The sequence below is a fragment of the Acinonyx jubatus genome, chromosome C1, assembly GCF_027475565.1.
Source record: "Acinonyx jubatus isolate Ajub_Pintada_27869175 chromosome C1, VMU_Ajub_asm_v1.0, whole genome shotgun sequence".
Taxonomy (NCBI): domain Eukaryota; kingdom Metazoa; phylum Chordata; class Mammalia; order Carnivora; family Felidae; genus Acinonyx; species Acinonyx jubatus.
Genome location: NC_069381.1, coordinates 163,786,729 through 163,811,702, shown reverse-complemented (window position 1 = coordinate 163,811,702; position 24,974 = coordinate 163,786,729). Strand labels below are relative to the sequence as shown.

At 38.0% G+C, this 24,974-nt stretch overlaps 1 protein-coding gene across 1 annotated transcript; it reads right to left on the bottom strand.

Moving 5' to 3' along the window:
- Nucleotides 1–445: 445 nt before the first annotated feature.
- PLEKHA3 (pleckstrin homology domain containing A3) lies at nt 446–24,477 on the bottom strand. Its single transcript, XM_015086754.3, has 8 exons — nt 24,083–24,477; nt 19,959–20,075; nt 13,776–13,931; nt 11,502–11,638; nt 9,904–10,068; nt 6,763–6,806; nt 4,674–4,789; nt 446–1,759 (listed from the first exon to the last, which is right to left on the bottom strand). The coding sequence occupies exons 1-8, from the start codon at nt 24,120–24,122 to the stop codon at nt 1,632–1,634; spliced, it is 903 nt and encodes a 300-aa protein (XP_014942240.1). The 5' UTR covers nt 24,123–24,477; the 3' UTR covers nt 446–1,631.
- Nucleotides 24,478–24,974: the final 497 nt, after the last annotated feature.

Genomic DNA, 24,974 nt, shown 5'->3' with positions numbered 1-24,974 from the left:
ACATTATTAAACTTTTCTCAAATTCGACATATGAAGTACAACATACGAATGGAAAAATTCCACTTAATCTAGCCTAATGACCTGTGTGCTACTTAAAGTCACAAATACTTTTAAGCAGCATACAGTTTATCTAAATGCATATTAATGTATTTAGATTGTGTCCATTTTAAACTTACAATTACAGATTTATTTTAGTGAAGTAAATACCAAATATTAACTGTTTAAAAATACTTCCCACATAAACCTACAAGAGAAATTTAAAGTGAAACAGGCCACACTATTCTAAGCTCATAGGCAACAAAACTAAAAATATGACTCATTTGTGTATTCACTAGGCGGTCCAAATATACAAACAAAATCAAAGCAATGAAGAATACTAATAGCACTTGATAAAGATCAGACAGAATATCAACAATGTAAAAAATACAATGTATTATATGATATGTTTGAATGCAAAAACCATATATTTATTAAACATGTGATTAACTTAAAAACACCAAACCAGTTTGTTTTAAAGTGCTCCTCATCCAAGACCTTGGACAAAACCATCACTCCAAAGTGAATTTTTTTAAAAAAACAGTTTACAAGGCAAACACTGACAATAGGTATGGACAGGCACTACCAAAAAATGCTATTTGTTCTTTAATTAAATAATGCCATTCTCAAGTGATGTAGAGTGGTCACTTTGACAGAATTCCTTTTTTGTATAAATAGTCATAAATAAAAAATGTCTCTAGATAGTCTAAAGAGCTGCAAACATTAATACCTTACAACAGCAGCTTAATGTCTATTTTAGGAAAAAAGCACTAAAATCCTCTTCCATTGAAAGGCGTTTATTTCTCTGGTGTAAGTGAGCAAGGTCACTACAACATTAACCTCTTTTCTAGAACAATGTAAATAACAAATGTATACACATCTTAAATTTGGTAGGTCATAAAAGTCAGGATGCAATCATTTTTTGATGCAACAGAAAAATAAATAAATAAAAGTTAAATACTTTAACCCAACATTTGGTACTGACAAATCAGTAGTGTCAACTTCACATATGAAGGACAGCACAGTCTGGTTGTTAAAAAATCCTCAATGTGTCATGGTATTTGGGCTAAAAATATTTGGAATATTAAATGTCTCCTTTTGCTTAAAAGAATACAATAGAATCACCATCAAGCTGCTATCGTAACTCATTTTTAGCTGGGGTAAAGTGACCATTTGGTCCATGGCACAAGTTACATATCACACGTCTGTCAAACTGAAACCTTATGTTTATAAGATTTCATGTTTATAAGCTACAATACACCCTGACTAAGCTGTCAGTCCCTCACAGTTTTTTAGAAAAATATCTACATTTGTCCTTATGGATGTCAAAATGTTACACCATCATTTGTTTAAAAAAAAAAAAAAAAAGATGCACATTCATACTGTGAAGTTATTAGGAAAATACTCTTGCAAATAAACTATATAAAGATAAAATACACTTCAAAGGTATGTGGGTTGTTTTTTTGTTTGTTTGTTTTACAGTATTCTATAAAGTGCAGAGAAATCCTAAGGGAAAAACTACTCCCTAGAACATAGTTTAATTACAGCAGCTTTTGCATAGCAATACTTAGAGGAAGTTGGACACTTCCATTTCCTCAGGAAGAGAAGGATGGAAGAGGATCTTCCGATTCAGATTTTTTTTTGGCCATAAGTCTGCTTTCCTCGGGAATGGTTGCTGATGCCAAATCTCCATTAAGTGTATTTCTTGAACAGTGAACAGGTCCTATTCAGAGATAAATTAAAAGGTTAAACAGCCTATCAATATAACTCCAGTTCTTTATGAAAAAAACAATTTTAAATTTCCTACTCAGGGACATGAAATTCCTTCAGCTTCCTACTAATTTTTTGGTTGACTGTTGAATAGAGAAAAATCTAACTTTCCCACTATTGGCAGTCATAAGGAGAAGCTTCGGAGTTAACAAAATAACTTATGAAGCTATCTGGAGCAGAGACGGTTTTGTTCACTGCTAGAACCACGGTTGGCATGTAATGGGTAGTCAATAAACATGTGCTGAACTGAATGTAGTCTTTCTTAGCTAACCAACTGCTTTTCAGGCCTGATTTGTTTTAATGCTGTCCGTATCCTCCTTGTGTTCTAGGGTTAAAAAAAAAAAAAAAAGACCCAAAAAGGTTACATGCCTAACCCAAGATTACCCAACTGGTAACAGAACTAGGACTAATTCAGGTTTGCTCTTTTTACCACAAGACTTTCTGAGCAGAGCTGACAAGGTATTTCACACTGAAAGGTCCCATATCTCCACTTGGAATGCAGCTGACAGAACTATCATTGCAGTTCCGACTGAATACAGTTAAACACACTGGCATGGCCCTGTTGCAAAACAATTGCACTTTTATATGTACATATTTATTTGAATTTACCATAAACATTTATTACTTCTATAATTTTTAAAAATCCAGTTAATAAATAATAGAAGCAGTTTTATTTCTCAAGGAAAAGAATATCTGGGGATAAAGGCTTCGGACTAAGACCACCCAACTGTAAAACATGTACTTTGTAAAGAAGAACAGTAATTCAGTCTCTGCTCTGTCAACTAACTGAGACACTAAACTTTAGGACAAATAGAAGGAAACCTAAGGATAAAACTTCTGACCTAGGCTACACTTCCCAATTTAAAAAAAGTTCTAGAGAACTGAGACACATGTATGTATATAAATATGTATGCATGTGTGTATGTTTGTGCAGATATGTGTGACTACTTTTGTTACACTCCTTAGCAGCTAACTAAGGGAATGCTACATGGAATAAGGCATGCATACTCAGAACTTATAAAAATTGTTTTCAAAAATTCAAAACCAGGGGTGCCCGGCTGACTCAGTCGGTAGGGCATGCGACTCTTGATCTCAGGGTCATGAGTTCAAGTCCCACACTGGGCATGCAGCCTACTTAAAAAAAAAAAAAAAAATTAAGGGGCGCCTGGCTGGCTCAGTCTGTTAAGCATCCACCTCGATTTTTGGCTCAGGTCATAATATCACAATTATGAGACTGAGCCCTGCTTCAGGCTCTGCACTTAGCATGGTGCTTGCTTGGGATTGTCTCTCTCCCTCTCCTTCTGCCCCTCCCCCACAAGCTTGCTCTCTGTCTGTCTCTCATAAATAAATAAACTTAAAAAAAAAATTCAAAACCAGCGTGCTTAAAAAGAGAGCAAAGAAAAATGGCTAGCTTTAAAAAAATTATTTTCACTGTCACAAATAAAAATGATCCCCATAAAGTAAAAAAGAGCTGCATCCAGAGAAAAGTACAAGGCAGCATATAGAGCTCTTTCATGGGCTCTAGATTAAAAGGGTCATGTATACAAGGCAGAAAGAACAAGGTATATCAGAATATACATTACCTGCCCCCAGTAATTTTTCTTCCCACACCTAACCCCTAACCCTCTTCCTCTTATCTCTTTCAAGTTGTACTAAATTGGCCCAGGAAAGTTACTTTCTCCCTTCCCCTTCCCACCCTCACCCATTTTCCTTCCTTCATTTCTTTTACCCATTTCCTCAACTTGAGTTAAAAATGGCAATGAGTGTAGAGTAGTCCTCTATGTCAATAAATAGTTCTGTGAAGAAAATGGACTTAAAAAAAAAAAGATGCCATCAACTCCTAAAAATCTGAAAATGGGCAGCAGGCCCTCTCCAACCTCCACCATTTTCGTGAACTCTACACTCTCCTCTAATTAAACCTGTTTAACCTTCTGGTTCAGTGAAACAATTCTATCCTAATCAATGTGAATTAGCTGAGCTCTTCTAGACAACCTAAAGAATCTAAACACCACTTATCACACCATTTCCACAAGGGAAATAAAATCTGTTCCCAACAACAGACTTACAAACTCCTGGAACACAACCTGCCCCCCAAATAGGAACTCTATGTAATTTCCATCACACATGCTTCATGGGCAATAGTAAAGACCCCGAAAAGCAAAAGTATATTAATAGAGCTGTAATAATAAGACTCTATTTGTGTTCACTGGAAATCATGGTCACTACTGTCTAACTAGATATTCTGACACATTTTCAAAGCTTTTTCTTGGAAGAGAAAAATAAATTTTAACCTAAATCATAAAACCTTGCCTAAAGTATTCAATCACAGGATGCTGCTCTTTAAAGAAAAAAGGAGAAAAGGGCATAGGAATAAATGCTACCATAATTCACCACCACCACCAGAAAAAATTATTTTCCTTGGCCATTTCAAATTATTTAAGCAATAATACCGATTTTTTTTTCTCTGCACTCAGAACTTGCCTTTATTTTCCCCTAGAATCCCAACCAAAATTGATGCTTTGTTCTAAAACGCTTTTTTAATGTAAATATAGTGGGAGTAGAACATTACTAAGAGATTACTAAAATATAGTGGGAAGAAAACAGTTTGATGTTATACATATTAATCTAAGCTATGGCATTTACACAGTTACTCAGCACTTCTTAGTTAATAATAAAGGTGTCTGTAGGAGGATATTATGAGCTTCTGTTGATTGTGTGCTATTTGCCTGGCTCTGAATTAAGGAATTAATCTAAAGGGAAAAGACAGTGTTCACTGTCTGTGTCCTTCATTGACTACAACACACATAGAGTCCCACCACAATTTGGGGGAATAAGCCAAAGAAAGAGAGAGGGCCCATTTAACTTACTGTCTGGGTCTTCAAGAGGAGTATCATTACAAGAGTCTGTATCTGAGTAGGTTCTTCGGCGTCGCTGGGAGAGTCGGTGAAGTGTAGATATTGGTTCTTTTACAGAGTGGCTATTCCTGCAAATTAAATAAAAAGCATTGCATCATAAGGCCTTAAACAAATGATAACACCCTGAACTTACCTGTAGTTTTACATGACTTATTCAAATGAAAGAGAACTATTTTTATGCCCAAAGTTCTATTTTAGCAACATTTGACTCCTTCAAAGGTCACGCCACAGGCAAGTCAAATCATTCACAATCCAGCCGGTAACCTGAAGAATATGGCCTCTGAGCCGAATTAAATGGAAAGGGGGAACCATGAAGCAACTTCTTTTATACAGAAGGGTCCACCAAGACATTAGATATACCAGATGGTTAACAAATGTTTGAAAACTAGAAGTTATGACCTACACAAGTGCATGAATCTAGTGTCAATCCATATCATCAAAAACAGCAGAATGAAGGGGGTGGGCAAGTAGGTTAGGAACATGCTAGAGGTCAACTCACTGACAGCAGCAAGAACAAATAAATGTGGCAAATGGAGGCCGTAAAAACTATTTTAAAAAACAGTCTAGAAAATCAGAAAAGTAGACAAGTCAATCTAAAATATTTAATATAGAAATAAACCACCACCACTCAACAGCACCTTGGCTACCACTGTATAAAAACCCAACATTACTGTTCTTAATGATAATCTTGATTCATTACGAAAAAAAATTTTTTTTAACTCTAATTATATTTTATCTAATTAGGTAGAAAAGATAAAATACAGTTCAGAAAAATTTCTATCATAAAAATGAAAGTTTATAAAAGGAATCAAGCTTCTATTTTTCTGGAAAATTCAGCTAGTGAAACTCTTTATTCCCTGACAGGACTGGATACATATATTCATCACTGGACTCTGTGCACATAATAGTCCAATCACAGATTACATAATCATGGAGGTGGGGGGGGGGCAGTGACAAAACAACAGTAAGGGCTCAGTTAACAGTTATTTTAAGAGTTTTGTTTGTTTGTTTTTTGTTTTTTGACAGAGCATGAGCATGAGGGTCAGAGAGGGAGGAAAAGAGAGAATATCCCAAGCAGGCTCTACACTATCAGTGCAAAGCCTGACATGGGTCTTAAACTTATGAGTGTGAGATCATGACCTGAGCAGAAACCAAAAGTCAGATGCTTAACCAACTGGGGCCACCTAGGTGCCGCACTTACTCTTTTTTTTTTAATTTTTTTTAATGTTTATTTATTTTTGAGAGAGACAGAACGAGAGAGAGAGAGAGAATGAGGGAGGGGCAGAGAGAGAAGGAGACACAGAATCTGAAGCAAGCTCCAGGCTCCAAGCTGTCAGCACAGAGCCCAACGCGGGGCTGGATCCCACGAACTGCAAGATCATGATGTGATTCAAAGTCGGGACACTTAACTGACTGAGCCACCCAGGTGCCCCGGCAGTTATTCTTAACATAGAGAAATAAAGCTAATGTCACTACAATTTCATCATTTTCCGAAGAACCAAATATGACAACTAGGGCAACTTGAAAGACTATTATCTACTAAGATAATGAACATTTTAATAACCTGGGATATTGGCGAGATCTATCTAGAAGGCGAATGTCTTAATGTGTTCATATGCATATATACTTTAAAATATCAATTGGTTTTTCTCTCTTTTCAGTAAGATCTTTAATTCATAAACAACAGATCAGCATGAATATGTGACTATAAAAAGCTGTAGTAAAGTGAGTCTAAGCTCACCTCAAAACTGGATTTTTTTTACCATCATTTGATATAATTTCAAACATCTAAAAAAGGTACAATAGTCGGCAAGGTGCTTACCTTGCTGGTTAATTCATCCACTCATTTTTATCTTCACTGACTACCTACTAGGACCAGGCCCTAAACTAGTAACTAAGAGATATAATGCTGAGCAAATCAGAACCAAGCTCTGCTCAAAAAGAGTTTCCATTCCACACTACTTCACATTAAAGGCCCAAAGAATTTCCCTAAGTAGGTAAATTTCTGAGAGTACTTGGTTAAAAGAAAAGATTATTTTACCTCTCTGAACTGCAAGAACCAGGGTGGCTGACAGAACGCTTCATCTAGAAATTTAAAATAAAATAAGCATAATTAGTATGCGAAGTAGAATACAGCTCTTATTATCATTATCATAATTAACACAAAAAAAGATGACTAGCCAAGATATTTATTTTTTACAGACTCAAGCAACACTATTAGCACAATGTCAAGCTTTGTCCCTAATAACAATTAATTGGAATCTTTCTCAACACCTATCAAAAACATGCTAGATTCTTTTCTCAATACTAAAAACCAAATTTTACATCATATACATAACATATATATCATATATATGTGTGCATATGTGAGTGCATGTATATAAAAATATTTTAAAAATATATAACTAATCCAAAAAAATCATACTATTTAAAGCAGTATCTAGCAAGCCAGAAAGTATTCTAATAAATATCTTCCTCTCTCTTTTTCTTAAAGGCCAGGAAAAGAGGCTGGTAGCAAAGCTTCTCTTTGTAATTCATTATTCAGGTAGCTGTTATACAGATGTTCTAAAGTGTGGTTTTTGTGGAAGATAGCATTAATAATCTGAGTCTTTTAAGAACTCAGAAGAACCCTAAGTCTCAAGTCTCTGAAACATACATTTTAAAAATTAAAAAACCTGAATGACCAGAGTGTTAATAAATATGACAAATACTAAACACAATTTAAAAGATCCAATGACTCCACCAAAAAAATAGAGACCACCAATTAAAACAGATTATTTCAATGTTTAGCAAGGTAGCAGAAAAGCACAGTTTATACTACAGGTTGCTTTTGTATTTATATGCAGGGGCTCAAGGGTCTTACCAGTCCAAGTCTAAAGTCTGTTATGTAAATAAGAGTGGCTGCTGTATTTGTAATGTAAGCCAACAATAGCTCTGAGAAATCCCAGCTGAAATGATAACAGATATGACCAACCCATTTTGTAGTCCAGAACATCTAATATGATTGACATTAAGATACAAATGGACATTAACATCTCCTTTAACAGAAGTCACTCCCTTCGGGATTACTAATCCAATGATATCCCCACTACAATTATCACTCAGTCTGGAGTCAAAATGATGATTTTCTGAACTTCCATTATGACCTGAAATAAGACTGAATGCAAATTTATTCTAAGAGGGACACAGTGATATTAGCTACATAAAGTAGTTTAACAATGAGTTTTAATAGTTTTAGAATTCTCAAATCTTTCAGGTTTATTTCCCATTTACTCATATTATTAAAAATATATATATTTTCCCACAAAGACTGACCTTTTTTTCCATCTGTGTCTCCAGAACTAATTCTCATAAGCCACAACTGTTGCTTTATGTATGAAGTAAAATGGCAAAGCAAGGAAAAATAAACAGCCTCTAACCAGTATTTTTTAGATTAACCTATTGGATTTCCTGTAACATTGCTACTGATAAAAAGTTTTGGTTTAAAAGAAACAGTTATCATTGCTTCTTATGCATAAAATACACATATGACTTCTCTGGACTATGGAGCATTTATAACAGAAGGCATTTTCCTCAGAAATTCAGTACAAAAACAGGCAGTTTTGAGGTGGCTTTACTGCATTTGATTCTATAAGGTCAAACATAGTAGTATTTGTAGTGAAGTCTGTATTTGACACCTTATATATCAACTTCAGGAACACAGTGTTATATATACACCCACCTCAAAAGACCTTTTCTTGTTATTCAACCATACAGGTTATCTCACAGTTCATAACGTATCTACAGTTGTGTTATAAGGCAATATTGTCAAAATGTTCTACTGAACACCACAGTCTTGTGAGCTGTTATTTAAAAATACACAGGAAGGGTTCACTTGTCAAATAAATTTCAGAAACAATGCACACCACCTCTCCTCAGAGATTCATAATACACATTATCATAAAAGAGATTCTAAGATGTCCAGTGACAGACCCATTTAGAACTTCCCAAACTAATCTGCCCATAAAACTCATTTTCATAGTATACCTGTCTCAGAGGACATTATTAGCCCACCATACATTGATTAGAAAACGATGATCTAGGAGCGCCTGGGTGGCTCAGTCGGTTGAGCATCCGACTTCAGCTCAGGTCATGATCTCACAGCTTGTGAGTTCGAGCTCCGCATCAGGCTCTGTGCTGATAGCTCAGAGCCTGGAGCCTGCTTTGGATTCTGTGCCTCCCTCTCTCTCTGCCCCTAACCCACTCGCATTCTTTCTGTCTCTCTCAAAAATAAATAAACATTAAAAAAAAAATTAAAAAAAAAAAGAAAATGATGATCTAAATAAACGTAGGTAATAATCTTTACTAAATCTCATATAACTAAATTGGCTGGCGTGGTTAAGAGAACCTCGGAATGAGTTGTACCCAATTCCTTCTCCTAACAAATATGCCTTCAGGTAATTGCTAAAGTAGTAGCCAAGTGGTATTGTTCCTTCTATAAAAGGGCTCCCGAAAACACTTGGATGAAAGAAATGTAAAGTCTCATCAGACTCTGTCTCACCTATGAGTTCCCTACAGCTTGCCTGGGCAAGTTTATTAACCTGGAAAGGACAAGGAGTTCACCACCCCTGGCAAAGGGTAATCGTTCAGAACGATCACAACGAAAGAAACTGACATGAAGCACCTGCATTACACAGATCAGCTCCTTTGCAATGACCTGCTGATGGAGAAGACCTTTTATTTTATAGATGAAGAAAATGAGGTCCAGAGAAAAAAAGTAACTTGCCTACTCAGAGGGCTCAAGTCCAAATATGGACTATAAAATACTGTTTTCCCTGTAACATGTTCTTTCAAACCCCTGTCAAACTCCTTTAAAGATCTGCTTAATTTTATTCCTTTGTGAGTAAAACATCACCCCATTGTGATGTTTTTACCGAGTAGAGCACTGTCCCCAACCTTTTCTGTGTCACAACACCCACAGAGCATTATAATATATTTCTGGCACTCTGGGGTAAATGGCACAGTCCCTCCAAGGGAAGAGGACAGGACCTTGGCACATGCTGAGCCCACAGAGCTAAGAGGCTCCAATACAGAATATTCTATCTGTTGACCATTTCCCTCCACTGCCAGTTTCCATCTTTAAAAACAAAAACAAAAACAAAAACAAAAATGCAACATCACTGGAAGAAAAACAAGTTCCAACCATTTGAACAGGAGAAGGCGACACAGGGGAAACCAAGGGATCCGGATGGGACAGCTGAAACATCTCAGGTTTAAACTTGGCATTCGCTATCTTCACACATTCCTCAAGCGTTGTGATGAATGTATTACATGTGGCACTAAGCAGAGAAGAGGCTTCATTCATGTTCTGAAAAATTACACACTGAGTTGAAAAGATTCAACCACAATTATATGGAATCATGCAGCACATTATAATCACGTAACTAAACCTTACCTAACAACAGACACCTTACTAGGTTACATGCAAATCTATTTAAAATATACTACCTTAGACAATTAAAGCAATATATAAATAAAAAATGTCTATCAGGCAAACAGTGTACGAAATTAGATTCCATGAAAAAATAAATTTTGCATTTAAACCAAATATCATATTGAAAAACTATATCCAAAAATTTATCTTAGATAAACCTAACCTAAACAGTAATTTTCTAAGTATCAAAATTCTGAAGGTGGTCACAGCAGAACACCCTGAGCGTTACTAAGTGGCAAGCACAATTCATATCTACTCCAAACCCATTCTCCTGACTGGTGGAAGCCACTCATGGCTATTCCATGACCCTCTGTCAAATATTGAGATTTCTTAATTTCCACTGACCCAGACAAAAAAAGATGAGAAGTCTGTTAAGGAGTTTCTGGGACTTTTGTTCCCAGATAAAAGCCCAGGACAGCAAGTTAAGAAAGTCTCTTTCCACCCTGGTTACCCCACTGCCTCCTGCCTCTGTATGACCTTGGCCTTGCACATAAGGGGGCAAATCCAACACACCAAGAATGGCAGAGTGAAAGGCTGGAGCAAGACCAGGTCCTTGATATTGTCACTGAGCCGCTGGAGCAAATGTGAGGGCACCCACCTCCAGAGAGCTTGTGGTGAAACAGTGAGTGCCCTGAGGGTCTAATGTACCTACAACTAAATATGACCTCACATAAGATTGTTCCCCACCAGGAGAAGGCCACAGAAGTAGGAAAATTTCTTGTCCCGTTTCTCCTAAGTTAGGTAAAAGGTGACTGGGAACCATGCTGGCTTTTCACCCAGAGAACAGTAGGGCCCGCTGGTCCTCCTTTATCAGAAAGTATGAACCTATTTCATAGCCAGGTCCCACAAATTCGAAATTTGATTACTGCATTACTGTTCTGAGAAGGACTTTTTTAAAAAGTTATTTGACAAAGCTAAGTTATCAACTCTGAGTCACAGAAACTGGGACCTCGTCACAAAAAGAAAGAGAAGAGCAGCTGTCCAATGATTCATTCAGCTAGCCCAAAGAACAAAGCCTGGAATGCTTCTTCCCCACCCCAACCTCCAAATTATCAGATTGGCTGATTCCCTTGATTAAATAAGCCTTGATTCCCTGGGGCAGTGTGCTGCTTCCTGCTTTACTCTGGTTGCACAGATACAATCTAGAAGATCCTAGAGATTTCCAGAGTCTCGAGTAGGGATTGCCCAGAAGAGCTAAAAATAGCTCATTTTGAAAATGCTTCTCTGCCACCTTATGAGAAGAACCTCACCCACCAGTGTATTACAAAGCATAATCAGACATGAAGGGATCATCTTTGTATATATACCTCTACACTGGGAGATGAATGATTCTCATCATGGTGAACAAATTCTTGGATAGTATGAACTTGCTGCATTAGGAGGTCACAGTAGAGACGAAGTTCAGACATTTTAGTTTTCAGAGATTCACTGGTTTCACTTATCTCTGAAAGGAATATATATAAACATTCAGTCAGATTGTTTTCATATTCTTTCAGCAATAAAACAAAATGGAATCATTTAAAAGTAATGCAATAGATAATAAATACCTATATGAATAGATATAAATACCTATAGCTTAAGAGGTGTGGGCCCTTGGAAACAGATACAAGGATATTGAGGAAATACCCTCTCTTCAAATAATTGGGGAAAAATGGAAGTCATATGTCTGACATGAAGCTTAGGTAGATTAATTTCCAGATGCAAGATGATGACCACTGGATGTTTTATACAGGACATTTCCATTCCATTGCTCATTCTTCATTTGAAAAGTGCTTTATATTTCTTCTTTTGTAAATTGTCTTTTCTGTCCTTTACATATTTTTCCAATTTTGATGTTCAGTTTTTCTCTTAATAATATACAAATTAATCTATAAAAGTTCTTACACACTAAAGATAGCAATCTTTCCCCTGTCCTATATACTGCAAGTATGTTTCCAGTTCTATCTGCTCTTTCAGCTTTCTTTATTGTACCTTTTAACGCAGAGAAGTTTTTAATTTTTATGTCATTAAAACTATTGTATTAAACATGTGCTTTCTTCTGTTCCTTTCATAACTTCATTTTCACATTATATTGTTTTCATAATTGTCTTATTAAGAGCTTACTTTCTTTTATTTAATACGTCCAGACACACTAAACATCCAGCCATACAATTCATTCTAAACTAGAAATATAAACAGCAGAAGTAAGGAAAAATACATGTAGCAGATCCTGGCGTTTTTCCATATTCCCTGAGCCACTAGTCAGTGGCTAGTGACACTAGCCACAAAGCAACTCTGGCCACAGTGGACCAAACAAGCTCTATCTGCTTATTTGACCTAGCCTAAATTAGGTTCTACTCAAATTTAAGTCCATTCCCTCTTTTCTTTCAATTACAGTGCAAAATATGTAATGAAATTTACTGTTTTAGCCATTTTTAAGTGTATAGTTCAGTGACATTAAGTATATTCACATTGTCCTACAATCACCACACCATCATCCATCTCCAGAACTCTGTCATCTTCCCACACCCTAGCCCCTTCAACCATTACTCTACTTTCTGTCTCTGTGACTCTGACTACTCTAGGTATGCTAGTAAGTACAATCATACAGTATTTGTCCTTTTGTGACTGGCTTATTTCACTTATCTTTTAAGATTCACCCACATTGTAGCATGTGTCTCAATTCCCTTCCTTTTAAAGCCTGAATAATATTCCATTGTATGTATAATACTACATTTTGTTCACCTATTTCTTTGTCTATGTCCATTTGGGTTGTTTTTATCTTTTGGCTATTATGAATTTCCATTCCTTCTTATCCTACCTGTAGCCATACTCTATGCATGATGTTCTTTCATATGTTTTTCAAGGATTATAAATTCAATTCTGGACCTTCATTTTCAATACCCATAATTCAGTCATTGTCACTAATCTAAATAACTTCTATCATTTTTTAATTATAAAAAGTAATATACACTCAATGAAAACTTTCAGAAAGTCAAAAAATATATATAGAAAAGAAAAATCAAAACCACAAACTCACTGCCAAGACATAAATTATTTTATTATTTTTGCACTGTATCTGCATACGGTTGAATTAATACCATAAATTATTTACTTTGCTTTTGATTTCTGTTTAATCCTTTGGAGTTGGCAATATATGAACATGGTAAAGTCAAAGGTACCAAAGGGTATATACAGTAAAAAGTGAGTCTCCTTCTCACAAATTACCTTTCCAAAGGTAACAACTTGACTGATTTCATAGATCTTTCCTGAGCTGGCCAATGAATGGATATGTAATTTTGAATCCTGCTTTTCTACAATTATCATTTAACACTGGGCATTTTCTCACATTATTAAAATTCCTTGTAAACATTTTACTGGCTACATAGCAGCTTATTCTAGCCTAGAGGTAACTGAACCATTCCCCTAAATTTAAATTTTTGCATTGTTTACAAGTTTTTTTACTATGATGAATGTCATGCACGTAAATCTTCATCTACATTTCTGATATTTCTTGAGGCTAGATTCCTAAAAGTAGACAAGACAATTAACATTTATGTTTAAGAAAATATTCTCACCACCAAAGAAAAATTTATAGTTACCTTTTTCTTTTTTAGTCCTAGTATCAGTCAAACAAGCTTTGGAGCTCCCCAGAGCAACCAGCCACCTCTGTCTTTCAGCTGCATTCACTGCCTTCATGTAGAAATGCTGCTCTCCTGGAATGATTAATTCCATTCTTGTGTTGTCTGCTGAATGGACTATGATGATAAACACAAGAGAAATACAGTCATGAACTTAAGTAATCTGGGGAGAATCAAACAATCACTCTTACGCAGTATTAGATGTTACAGACACCTACAACAAGAAACTGAGATTCAAGATGCAGGCATTGACTTTCCCTAAAGGGCTATCTAGTGACACCCTCAAAACCACCTTCTCACATCTACTCATGCTGGCAGAGGTGCTAAAGTGGTGATGGCAAGAGGAAGAGAAAACAGCAATGAAAACTAAAAACTCCCTCTCTTGGGGCTGCCTATACTACTTTAAATACACACGCACTGTCACACTTACCACACATTTTTTTACTGATTTCTTTGAAAACAGACTCTACGTCTTAGTATCCTCCAAGCCTAGGATAGTGCCTAGCATACAGAAGCAGCACAATAAATAAATGAATAAATGTACCTATGGCCATCTTCCATTAGAACAGCAGCCCTCAACTAAGGGGCACATCACAATCACCTAGAAAGTGTGAGTATTTTGGAGACCTTCTCCTCTTTCCCACCCCCCTCCTCCTCCTCCTCCTCTCCTAAACCAACCCCCACCTTGATACTCTGACAAAAGAGAACTAACCAAGAATTATACTGAGCCAATCCTCAATCGTCGTTTTAAGAATAAATTTGTGTTACAGTGTCCTTAATCAAGAAGTATTCACTCAGCTCAGAGAAGTGCTGGTAGAGGGGGAAGACACAAGGGGAGAAAGAAACGAGTCTTTGCTCTAACAGAGCTGACAATTTAACCAAGGAAACAAACTGACACAACAAAAATAATCAAAACACCTAAATGATGAACTCTTTGGTACAGTGACTTCATGTGTAATTAAGATGGGAGAAAGGTGAGAGGAGGTGGGAAATAAGGCTTCTTGAAGAAGGATTTGACAATAGTAGGATTTAGTTAAGAGAAAAACTGCATTAAAAAAGGCCTAGATGAGGAAATAAACATAATATGTACTGAGGGTATCAGGAGTAAATAAAGCCTTGTGTTATATTACATAGTAATAATATTCACAATTGGACAAGCTGAGTTGAGCCAAATTATCAGGGGCTCTGCAAGTCTGGCAGAAGCCCTAATTTATATGATTAATTACCAAAAATATTGACCAGATGTACTATGGCAAATAAGTGCCACAAAAGCTTTGCTAGCTTATTATTCTATTTAGAAAGGCCATTCTTAGAGGTAGATAGTGAAATATACAAACATGCAACAATCAATGATGGGTGCAAAGATTTCCAAGCCAAGATAAAATTACTGAAATCCCAAGGCCCCAAGAGTAACTCTTTTTTTGCTGCTTGTTAATACTAGTGAAAGTATCAATAACTACCTTAAAAGAAAACAAAGCTCTAATTACCAATGATGCTGCTACAAATGAAAATAAGATGACTCCTTTTTAAACATACCAAGACTGATGTATTAACCAAGAGTGTCCCCTACAAAGTAGTCACCTAAGACAACAAACTTAAGAACAAGACTCCCCAAACATCAAGTTCTCAAGATAAAATGGACAAGAACTCTATATGCAAAACTGTAAAAAATTACTGAAATTAAAAACCTAATTAAATATACAAATACACCATGTTAGTAGATCAGAAGACTCAACACTGTCAAGAATACTATTCTTCCCAAATTGATGTATAGATTCAATATAATTCCAATCATAATTCCAGCAGACAGTTGTGGAAATTTACAAGCAGATTCTAAAACGTGTTAAGGAAATGCAAAGAGCCAATAATGGCCAAGACAATCCTGAAAAAAAACAAAGTTAGAAGACTTAGACCATCAAATACTAAGAAGTATAAAGCTAAAGAAATTAAGACAGTGTGATAATGGCACAAGGATAGAGAAATAGTCCCATGAAACAAAAGACAGTCCAGAAAAGGACCCAATGTACATGGTCATTTGCTTTGTGACAAAGATGTTCCTACAGTGCAGTAGGTGAAAGGTTGATATTTTCAATAATTGATACTCAGTCAACTGAATATCCCTATGAGAAAAAAAATGAATCTTAACCCCTGCTGATACCATATATAAAAATAAATTTTAAGTCAATCACAGACCTAATACAGACTTAAATATAAAAGGTAAAACAATAAGCCTTCAAGAAGAAAAAAGATTTCCTAAGCGGGACATAAAAAGTTCTAATTAAAAATATTGAAAAACTGGACTTTATTGAAATTAATAACTTCTGCTTATCCAAAGAACCTTTAACAGAAAGAAAATGCAACCTACAAAGTGGAAGAAGATACAATACAAAGACTCATTTGGACTACATAAATATATACATATATATATGTATATATATACACACACACATATATATTTGGAAAATATATATGTATCTCTAGTCTTTAGCCTAATTTCTAAATTGGGCTGTCATCTTTCATGTTGTGGGAAGTCCAAATATGTGTGTGTGTGTGCAAATGGAAAATATATATATACATATATTTGGAATATATATACATAGTGTACATATATATACATATATATATATATATATATGTATACACACACACACACACACACACATTTGGACTTCCCACAAACAACATGAAAGATGACAGCCCAATTTAGAAATTAGGCCAAAGACTAGAAAGGACACTTCAAAAGAAGAGGACATTCAAATGGCTAATTAATACCTGAAAAACTATTCATCATTAGTTATTGAAGAAATACAAGTTAAAACCACCATCAGATACCAACATATACACTAAAAATATTCACAATTTTAAACCTGATAATGCAAGTTTTGGCAAGGATGCAAAGCAACTGGAACAGTCATATTCTGCTAGTTCAAGAATAAACTGATACAACCACTTTGGTAAACAGTTTGGCATTACCTGTGACAAAGATTCTCTCCTTGATCAAACTTCAGTCAGGCTCCTCTGAGCCCTCTGCTTGACTATGCCCGACCTTGGGCTTCCTTCTCTGTCCCTGTAGAGTCCAATCTTAGTAAGAACTCTGCTAAGTCAGAGTTAGCCAGAATCCTCCACCTTCAATATATGATTACCCTCAATATCCAAAAAAATTCCTCTAGCCCCAACATCCCCCAGGTAATATCTGGCCTGCCTTCAGCAAGAATCTGTTTACCCAGAATGCCCCCTGATCCCTCATGTTTCCTCTTAGTAATTTTCCATCCACCAATCCCCCCACTCTACTGCTTGGCTGCAAATTCCCACTTTTCTTTATCATATTTGGAGTTGAGCCCAATCTCTCTCCCTTACTACAAAGCCCAATGCAGTAGTCCCTATACCTATCATGAGAGACTTGAATAAAGTCAGCCTTATTAGCAAGTGTCAAGAATAATTTTCTCCTTAATTCTGTTAAAGCTAAAAGTATGAGTATCAATGCCTCAGCAATTCCATTCCACTTCCAGATATATACTGAATAGAAATGCATATGTATGTTCAGCAAAAGAGATATAATAAGAATATTTATGGCAGCTTTACTTACTCATTATAATCCCAAATAGAAAAAAAAAACAAAAAAAAATACACATCAATACTAGACTGAACAGGCAAGTTGTGGGATATTTATAACATCAGAAATACTACAGATCAGTAAGAATGACTGAACTACTATTACACAGAACAACATGGATGAATTTCACAATGTTGAGTGAAAGGAGCCAACACAAAAGAAAATACTGATTTATTCCATCTATAAAAATTCAAAAGTAGGCAATATTTATCTATGGTGATAAAAGTCAAATTAATGGTTACTTTTTAAAGGGATTAATGGCCGAGGAAACATGACAATATCCTTGTATCCGAAAGGCTGACAACATTCTAATTCTTAATCTGGTTGATAGTGACACAAGTGTGTGTACTTTGTAAACATTCTTCAAACTGAATATTTAAGATTTGCTCCCTTTTCTGTATTTTATTCTTGAATAGAATGATTACTTCAAACAAACAACAACAGTAAAAATGCTGCCACATCTTGAAACATTTTACAAGTGCCTTAGGATTCTGCTACTAACAGTCTTTTAAATATCCTCAAGGGTGGCAAATCTTTGAACTGTGTAGTTGGATTTCTGACTCTCACCAAATATCATTTGGAATCAAATCTGGGGAATAAAATGAGATAAAACCATCAATTTTTTAAAAAATAAAAACTCATACTTTGTGCTTTTCTTGTGTGATTTATAAACTGGTTTATAAGGCAATTCTAAAATAGGAGTTCTAAAGAGTTATGGGGGATGATGGTGCAATTAAAAATAAATATATAAAACTGAGTACCTGGAAAGCCAATACTTAATTGGTATACATTTCAGTACTTTTGTCTAAAATAAACAACAAAACTATGCCCCACATATTTCAGGGACGATGCAATAACAATACATTAGGCTGAAGTGTTTCTGTATCTTAGATAGCCATGACTTCCTTCCATTAGAACAGTACTAATTCTCAGCTAAAGGGGGCATGTTACAATCACATGGCAGCTATGTGCATTTTGGAGAAAGCTCCCTGCATGACACTTATCTACCCCAAGTTATAAATCACTGCTGTGGAAAGAACCCTAAACGAATGTGAAGAATTAGATGTGCAGCAAAGAAAAATTCTATTTTGTCTCCATAGCTAAATCGTACTAAGAACTACCACAAAACTACACCAAACTAGCAATCCGGCCCTGGAAAATATAAGATAATGCACTAGCTGCTGCTTTGCTTTAATCTAAATAAGAAAATACACAGAGCATTAAGATTACTCTCAAGTGTTTGACAGCTGTGACCAAGCACTCACCATGTCAAAGGAAGTACCCATCATGAAGGACAAGTATTCAAGATACAGAGGAGAAATGAAAAAGGCCTGCAGGTGCTTGATATTGGCTCCTCTAGCGCTTTAGTTTTTCCTTCAATTCTCTGAAGAACTTAGTACTTTTCATTATCATTTTGTCTGATCTCCCCTGCCTGCCTCCACCCCACACAACCCAACCACATATACAAATGAATCAATGGTCCATGAAACCTTCTTTCATGAAAATTACAGCATGACCTATTGCTTTAGTTCTTCTCTTTTGAAAGAAAAGGAAAGCATCTCTATCACCCAGAAGAGCTGATCTCCGATTCAGAACCAGAGTTTTATGCCTTTGACTTCATGTTTTAGCAAAACTGACTCATTTAGCAAAACCCTGCAGAGCCTGCCTGATCATCTTTTGTTGGAGAAGAAGCTGGAGGCACTGTAAGAATGTCCTGAAGGAAAGGGACAGAGCAGCAAGGAAATGAAAGCAAGGAACAGAAAGCTTCTGGGACTGCTCATCTCTCCAGAAGGACATCATATGGGCACCAGGCCAGGGATAAGACTGTTTTGTCTGGCGCTAGATGTACTCATGACCCAGTATGGAATACACTGCAGGTGCATGACCTGTCCAGATGCCAAATACTATGTTGTATGTGCTCGCTGTTATCAGACGAACTGCAAAAAATAAAAGAGGCTCGAGCCAGGGGACCGGTGCTTCGGCTCCTGGAGAGTCTTAGCCCCTTGCTCCCAATTCTCGTCACCACACCTTTAGGCCCCATCTCTCTACAATCTTCAACTTTTTTTTTTTTTTTCTCAAATAAGCTCCATGCCCAACGTGGGGCCTGAACTCATGATCCTGAGATCAAGAGTCTCATGTTCTACTGACTGAGCCAGCTAGGCCCCGCACCTCATCACCTTTAAAGCTCAGCTTCCTATCTTTACAATACCTTATTTTATAATGAGTATAAAAGAGAACACTTGTGGACTCCATAAGGACGCTGAAGTAGCAACCACAAAAATTGTTTTTCAGGTCCAAATTAGAAAACTAACCCTAAGATTTTGAGTTTCAATAGAAGGAGGGAAAAAAAAAAAAAAAACCAACCAACTGTGCTTAACAATGTTAAGTGCCACTCTTAATTGCTAAGGAAATAAACAGCATTAGAAGATCCCTACCTGACTAGAAATGCTTTTTTTCCTCTTTTTGGATTGTAGTGAAGAATGCTTTCCTTACCTAACTTCAAATTTCTCTAATTCCATGCACTCACTTACCTTTAATTTCACAAACTGCCATCTTTATACTTCCTTTGCTCCCTTTGCAAACATCATCTTGTGAATCATAGTAGGACAGGATTCCATTATCTAAAACAAACCAACGTGGCTGCCAACCTGCAAAGATTATAAATAACAGATTAGTAAGAAATTACTTTAATCACAAAGAAAAGTATGATTTCAAAATTTGCCATCCATGTTTTCTTGGCTCTAAGGTGACATTCTGACAATGAAATTTCTAATGGCCAAGCCTTGCCGAAATTGTTCTTGCATCAATCCCACTTTGTTGGGAAAGATTTCTGGAGAAATCTATAGTTCAGCATAAATATAGGGGGTAATACCTTTAATCTGGTTCACAACCTTCTCATTAACAACCCATGAGACTCATGCTCAATAATAACCTATACTGGATGCAACATGACTGCCCTTTTCCTGAAGGGAACAGAGTTGGGTTTTGATGTAATGTTAAAAGACATGGATTCTAGCCCCCGCTTTATTCTAACTCTTTGGTTAGATAAGCTGAAAGCAATCTTTTCACTTTAATAAATATAAAAAATTCCCAGTCTCAAAAATGAGTGGATTGAAAAAGGTGACCTCTCAGGTGCCACTCAGCCCTCTAATTCTGCAGTGCAACTTTCCCATCTCTTACAAGTTGCCTCGGCAAATTCCCTTGCACAAGTGGGTGCTGAATGAAGTATAGTCTCTTCCACAGAAGATGCATACTATAGTGAGAGCCTGCATTGCCCCTAATACCTCTCTCCTTGTACTGCTGTTGCCCAACTCAGGCCGAAATGCTAGAAACTGCAATCATTCGTTTCATTTGTGTTTATCCAGTGACTAGATTACACAACTATCATAGACTTAGCTCTCAGGCAAAGATGAGGATGAGGTTGATGGCTTTCCTCAGAGTTCAACTGCCACCCTTGCAAGCCAAACTCAGTGTTCCCTAAAATCTTATCAAGCATGCTACTGATTTACAACAGTTCACTGATTAATAACACAGTGACCATGACCAGGGTGCCTCACTGAAGGCAGTGTGACTGTCCTTGTTCTTTCTGTAACTATTAAATCATAATTCAGTCTGGTCACATTAGATGTAGCCCACTATCTGCTTAATCAATTCGGTTTTTCAAGGGCCAAATAGTGCCAGAACAGTGGCAGATGGGAGAATCATTCTTACACGCTGATAAGACCCAGGACTTATCTCCTCAAAGGCTTTTCCTGTAATACTTTTGAAATGACAGCACGGAGTCATCATAAAAAGGTTAAATTTCACAACAGGGAATGTCATAATACAGTTCAGAAAGACGGATACCCAAAATAATTAAAACAAGTTTTAAATACTTGGAAAATTCTTATTATGAAACACTATAGCCCCTAATGAGGCCTAGCAAATTAAATGGTAAGTTCTCTTGGTACATGAACTTTATCTTGTCATTGCATTCCCAGCACCTAGAATGGTGCCTGGCACATAACAGGTGCTAAAACAAAATGTATTTCTCAAGTGATTAAATACCAGAAAAGTGAGATATTACACGTTATCCATGACAGTAAAGATATGCAATATATCCACGAGAGTATTTTGTATATCAGCATGCATAGAAATGATGAAAACATTATCTTTCCAAACACTAATTCACCTTGGCAAACAAATTACAAGCAGGGTGGTAAAAGTACACTCCACGCCACCCGAGGTCCTATGTGCCTATAAGACAAATTGGGATTCTGTAAGCCTGTATTATTGTGATTCAGTATCTCTTTAAAACAAATAATGAGCAAAATGACTTATTTAGAATTTGTAGCAACTTAGGGGTGCCTGGGTGGCTCAGTCTGTCTGTTAAGCCTCCAACTTTGGCTCAGGTCATAATCTCTCAGTATGTGAGTTCCAGCTCCGTGTCAGACTCTGGGCTGACAGTTTGGAGCCTGGAGCCTGCTTCAGATTCTGTGTCCCCTTCTCTCTCTGCCCCTACCCCACTTGCACTCTCTCTCTCTCTCTCTCTCAAAAATAAATAAGCATTAAAAAAAATTTTTTAAACAATTTGTAGCAACTTGAAAGGTGACCATGATTAAATAGATTAAAATAATTAAGTTATCTCTACACACATTTTTGAAGAAATATTTAATTAAAACAATCTCTAACTGATTCACACATTTATATAACAGAGGGCTATATCTGTGAAAAAGAGTCATAGGCATTCTTTAAAAAAAAACAAAACACTTTCTTTTTATCTCAAACTACCAAATGTTACTGAAATCCTTGTTCTCTACAAAGGATTCTCAAAGAACACTGTCATGAAACTGAAAGGTTCCTTCAAGATCATCCAGTACAAACAGCTGCTCATTCTTCTGACCTAAGATGAACGAAAATTAATAATCAGGATGCCACTGAGTCAAATTTAAATTTGAATTCTTCCAAACAAAAGATTTCATTGCAGCAAGCTCCTACAACACATACTAGCAGTTTACTTAAACGCTCTGCAAAGACTAAAAGCGTTAAGCGCACAAGTAGCTACAGTGCTCAGTGCCAGAGGAGATAAGAAAGATGGCCACCAAGACCACAGTATGCTCCAGGAATAAATTATGATTCATCTCAGTAATCACCAATTGCTCTATTGCAGGCATAAGTGGTTCCTCCCAAGACACTGTGGACACTATGCTTATGAATGTGTGCCATGAGATGATCATTTGCATATCAAAGCATAGAAACTACTGTCTTTAAAGTTAATACCATATCTCAACTAAACAGCATAACTGCTCTCACAACTGCCCAAACGAAATGCTTAAGAAAAAATATTTACCTCGTTTTTAAATGTTTCCTGCTAAAATATATCCTTTATAGAAACAATCTGTTTGACATTTTAATGTGAGCAAAATAAAGCACGCATGCATACAAGTGTTAAAGCATTTGCTGCTATAAATTGGGCTTTAGCATTCCAATTAATCAAAAAAAAAAAAAAAAAGGAGGGAAGGAAGGGGCAACTGTAGCTCAATGCTTATGCCTTAAAGAGTTTATGTGCAGATTTTGCACAAGGTCAGGTGGACACAAGTTGAGTGTACTATGCAGTTACAAAGGGGTTCAGTACTTTGAGCAGAGTAAATAAATGGGTAGCAAATCAAGATTTTCCTATTACACTGGAACAAGAAATGATTGTTATTTAATCTTATTTTAAACTCATTTCCTTTCGTCTAATGTGGTGAAATCATAGAATTCTGAAGTTGGAAGACCCCTTCAGGATAAACTAACTGCTCATCCTGGCCTTCCCAGACTGAGATCTTGAGAGAGTAAGTAACTTGTCTTTACTGTTGGATGATGGCAGAGACGGGACTGCAACTCAGAATTAAGTCTCTTTTAATAAGCCAGGCTGTTGGTGTCGTGGAAAAAGACCCTTCCCTGCTGGCCTCTCATTTCTACAGAAACACAAAGCTCTTCAGAGTCTTTCCTTTCAACCCACTTCATGGGTGATGCTGACCTGCCTTTTCCACTTCTGTGTGTTGCACTGTCTTCCACTATTTCTCACACACTTACCTGAATTCCAAAATATAAAGATATCTCATTGCCAACCACCTTTTAAGAGAATGGTATCTGGGGACGATTTCCCAGAAAACCATGCTTTCTATGCTGAACAACTTCAACAAGAGAACTTTTAAAGTAAACCGTGTTGCTAAGGAAATTAAAAAGAAATACAAAAAAGATTTCTTAAAATTAAATCTTGATCTTACAAGGTCCATTCTATTCCTATACCCTGACAACTCAGTTATTAGCAAAATGCCGAATTAAGTGTGAATAAGGATGGAGACAGCACCACGGGCAGAGTAACTGGGAATTGTCCCGGAAGCTACAGGAGGAAACAAGTATTATTACAGGGGCAAAGAAGTGGTCAAGCGCACTTCCCACCCTCAGGAAGGTGCGCAGTCTCGAACCGTCCCCTACAGACGCCAGATCTAACACGGGACTCAGCTAGGGATTAGCCTCGGAAGCAGAAGGGGCCGGTTCCCTGCGAGGGTCACCGCAGGCCAGGCAGAGGGAGGGGCCCCTGAACGGTCTTTTCCGCAGCCTTCCCACCTAAACCCGCCCAAGCACCCGGCCTCTCCCGGCCGCCCTCGGAGCACGCGAGCCCTCTGACCTGTGAGATAGTTGGTCCACTTGTACAGAACCCCCTCCATGCTTCAGAGCCCGGCGCCGCGCATCCTCCTGGCCGGGCGCCGGCCGCGGTGCTGGGGTAGGCGCGGAGCTTGGGCAGCCCCTCCCGGCCCGCCCGGGCCCTCCCCGGGCAACCCCGCCGGCACCGAGCCGCCCTCAGCCTGCGCGCGCCGCCGGGACGTGGCGGCCCTTAGAGGCCGGGACGGCGGCCGCCGCGTGGAGCTCGAGGGCCGCGAGGCGCGGGCTCAGACATCCCCGGGCGAGCCGCGGCGGCGGTGGCGGCAAGATCACGACCGCAACCGGCCTCCCGCTCGCGCTTCCACCACACGGCTGTTCCCTCCCGCGCCCCGGCGCTCCTTCCTCCTCGCCCGCCTTCCTTCCCCCCGGGCTCCCCGTTTGTTTTCATTGACCCCGACGTCGCTTTCACTTCCTGGATGAAAGGGGCCGGCTCGTCCCAAGAAACCCCTCCCCGGCGGCGGGGCTGGAAGAGCGGGCGCGGCCTGCAGCCCAGCCGCGGTGCCGGAGGCTGCGTGAGGGGGCCGGCGGGCGCGGCGCACCCTTGGCCTCCCAGCCTGGGCACCTGACTCCGCCTCATTCTTCCTCTGGCCTTCGGCCGGCGGTCCCGGGGCTCCCCACATCCTCTCCCCCCCACCCCAATCCCCGGAGAGGCTCGGACCGACCGTGCCCCGGGGCTAAAGCTTCCTAAGCCCGGCAGGCGGACTCCGCGGCGCGCGCAGCCCCCGGCCGACCCGAGGACTCGCTGCAGGAGCACAAGTCCCTACGTCTCGTAGGCCTCTCGGGTTTTCCTCAGGTCCTTCCGGTGGTGGTGTTTCAGGAGAATAAAAGATTACCCGTTTATGTTTCCCTCGTACCCT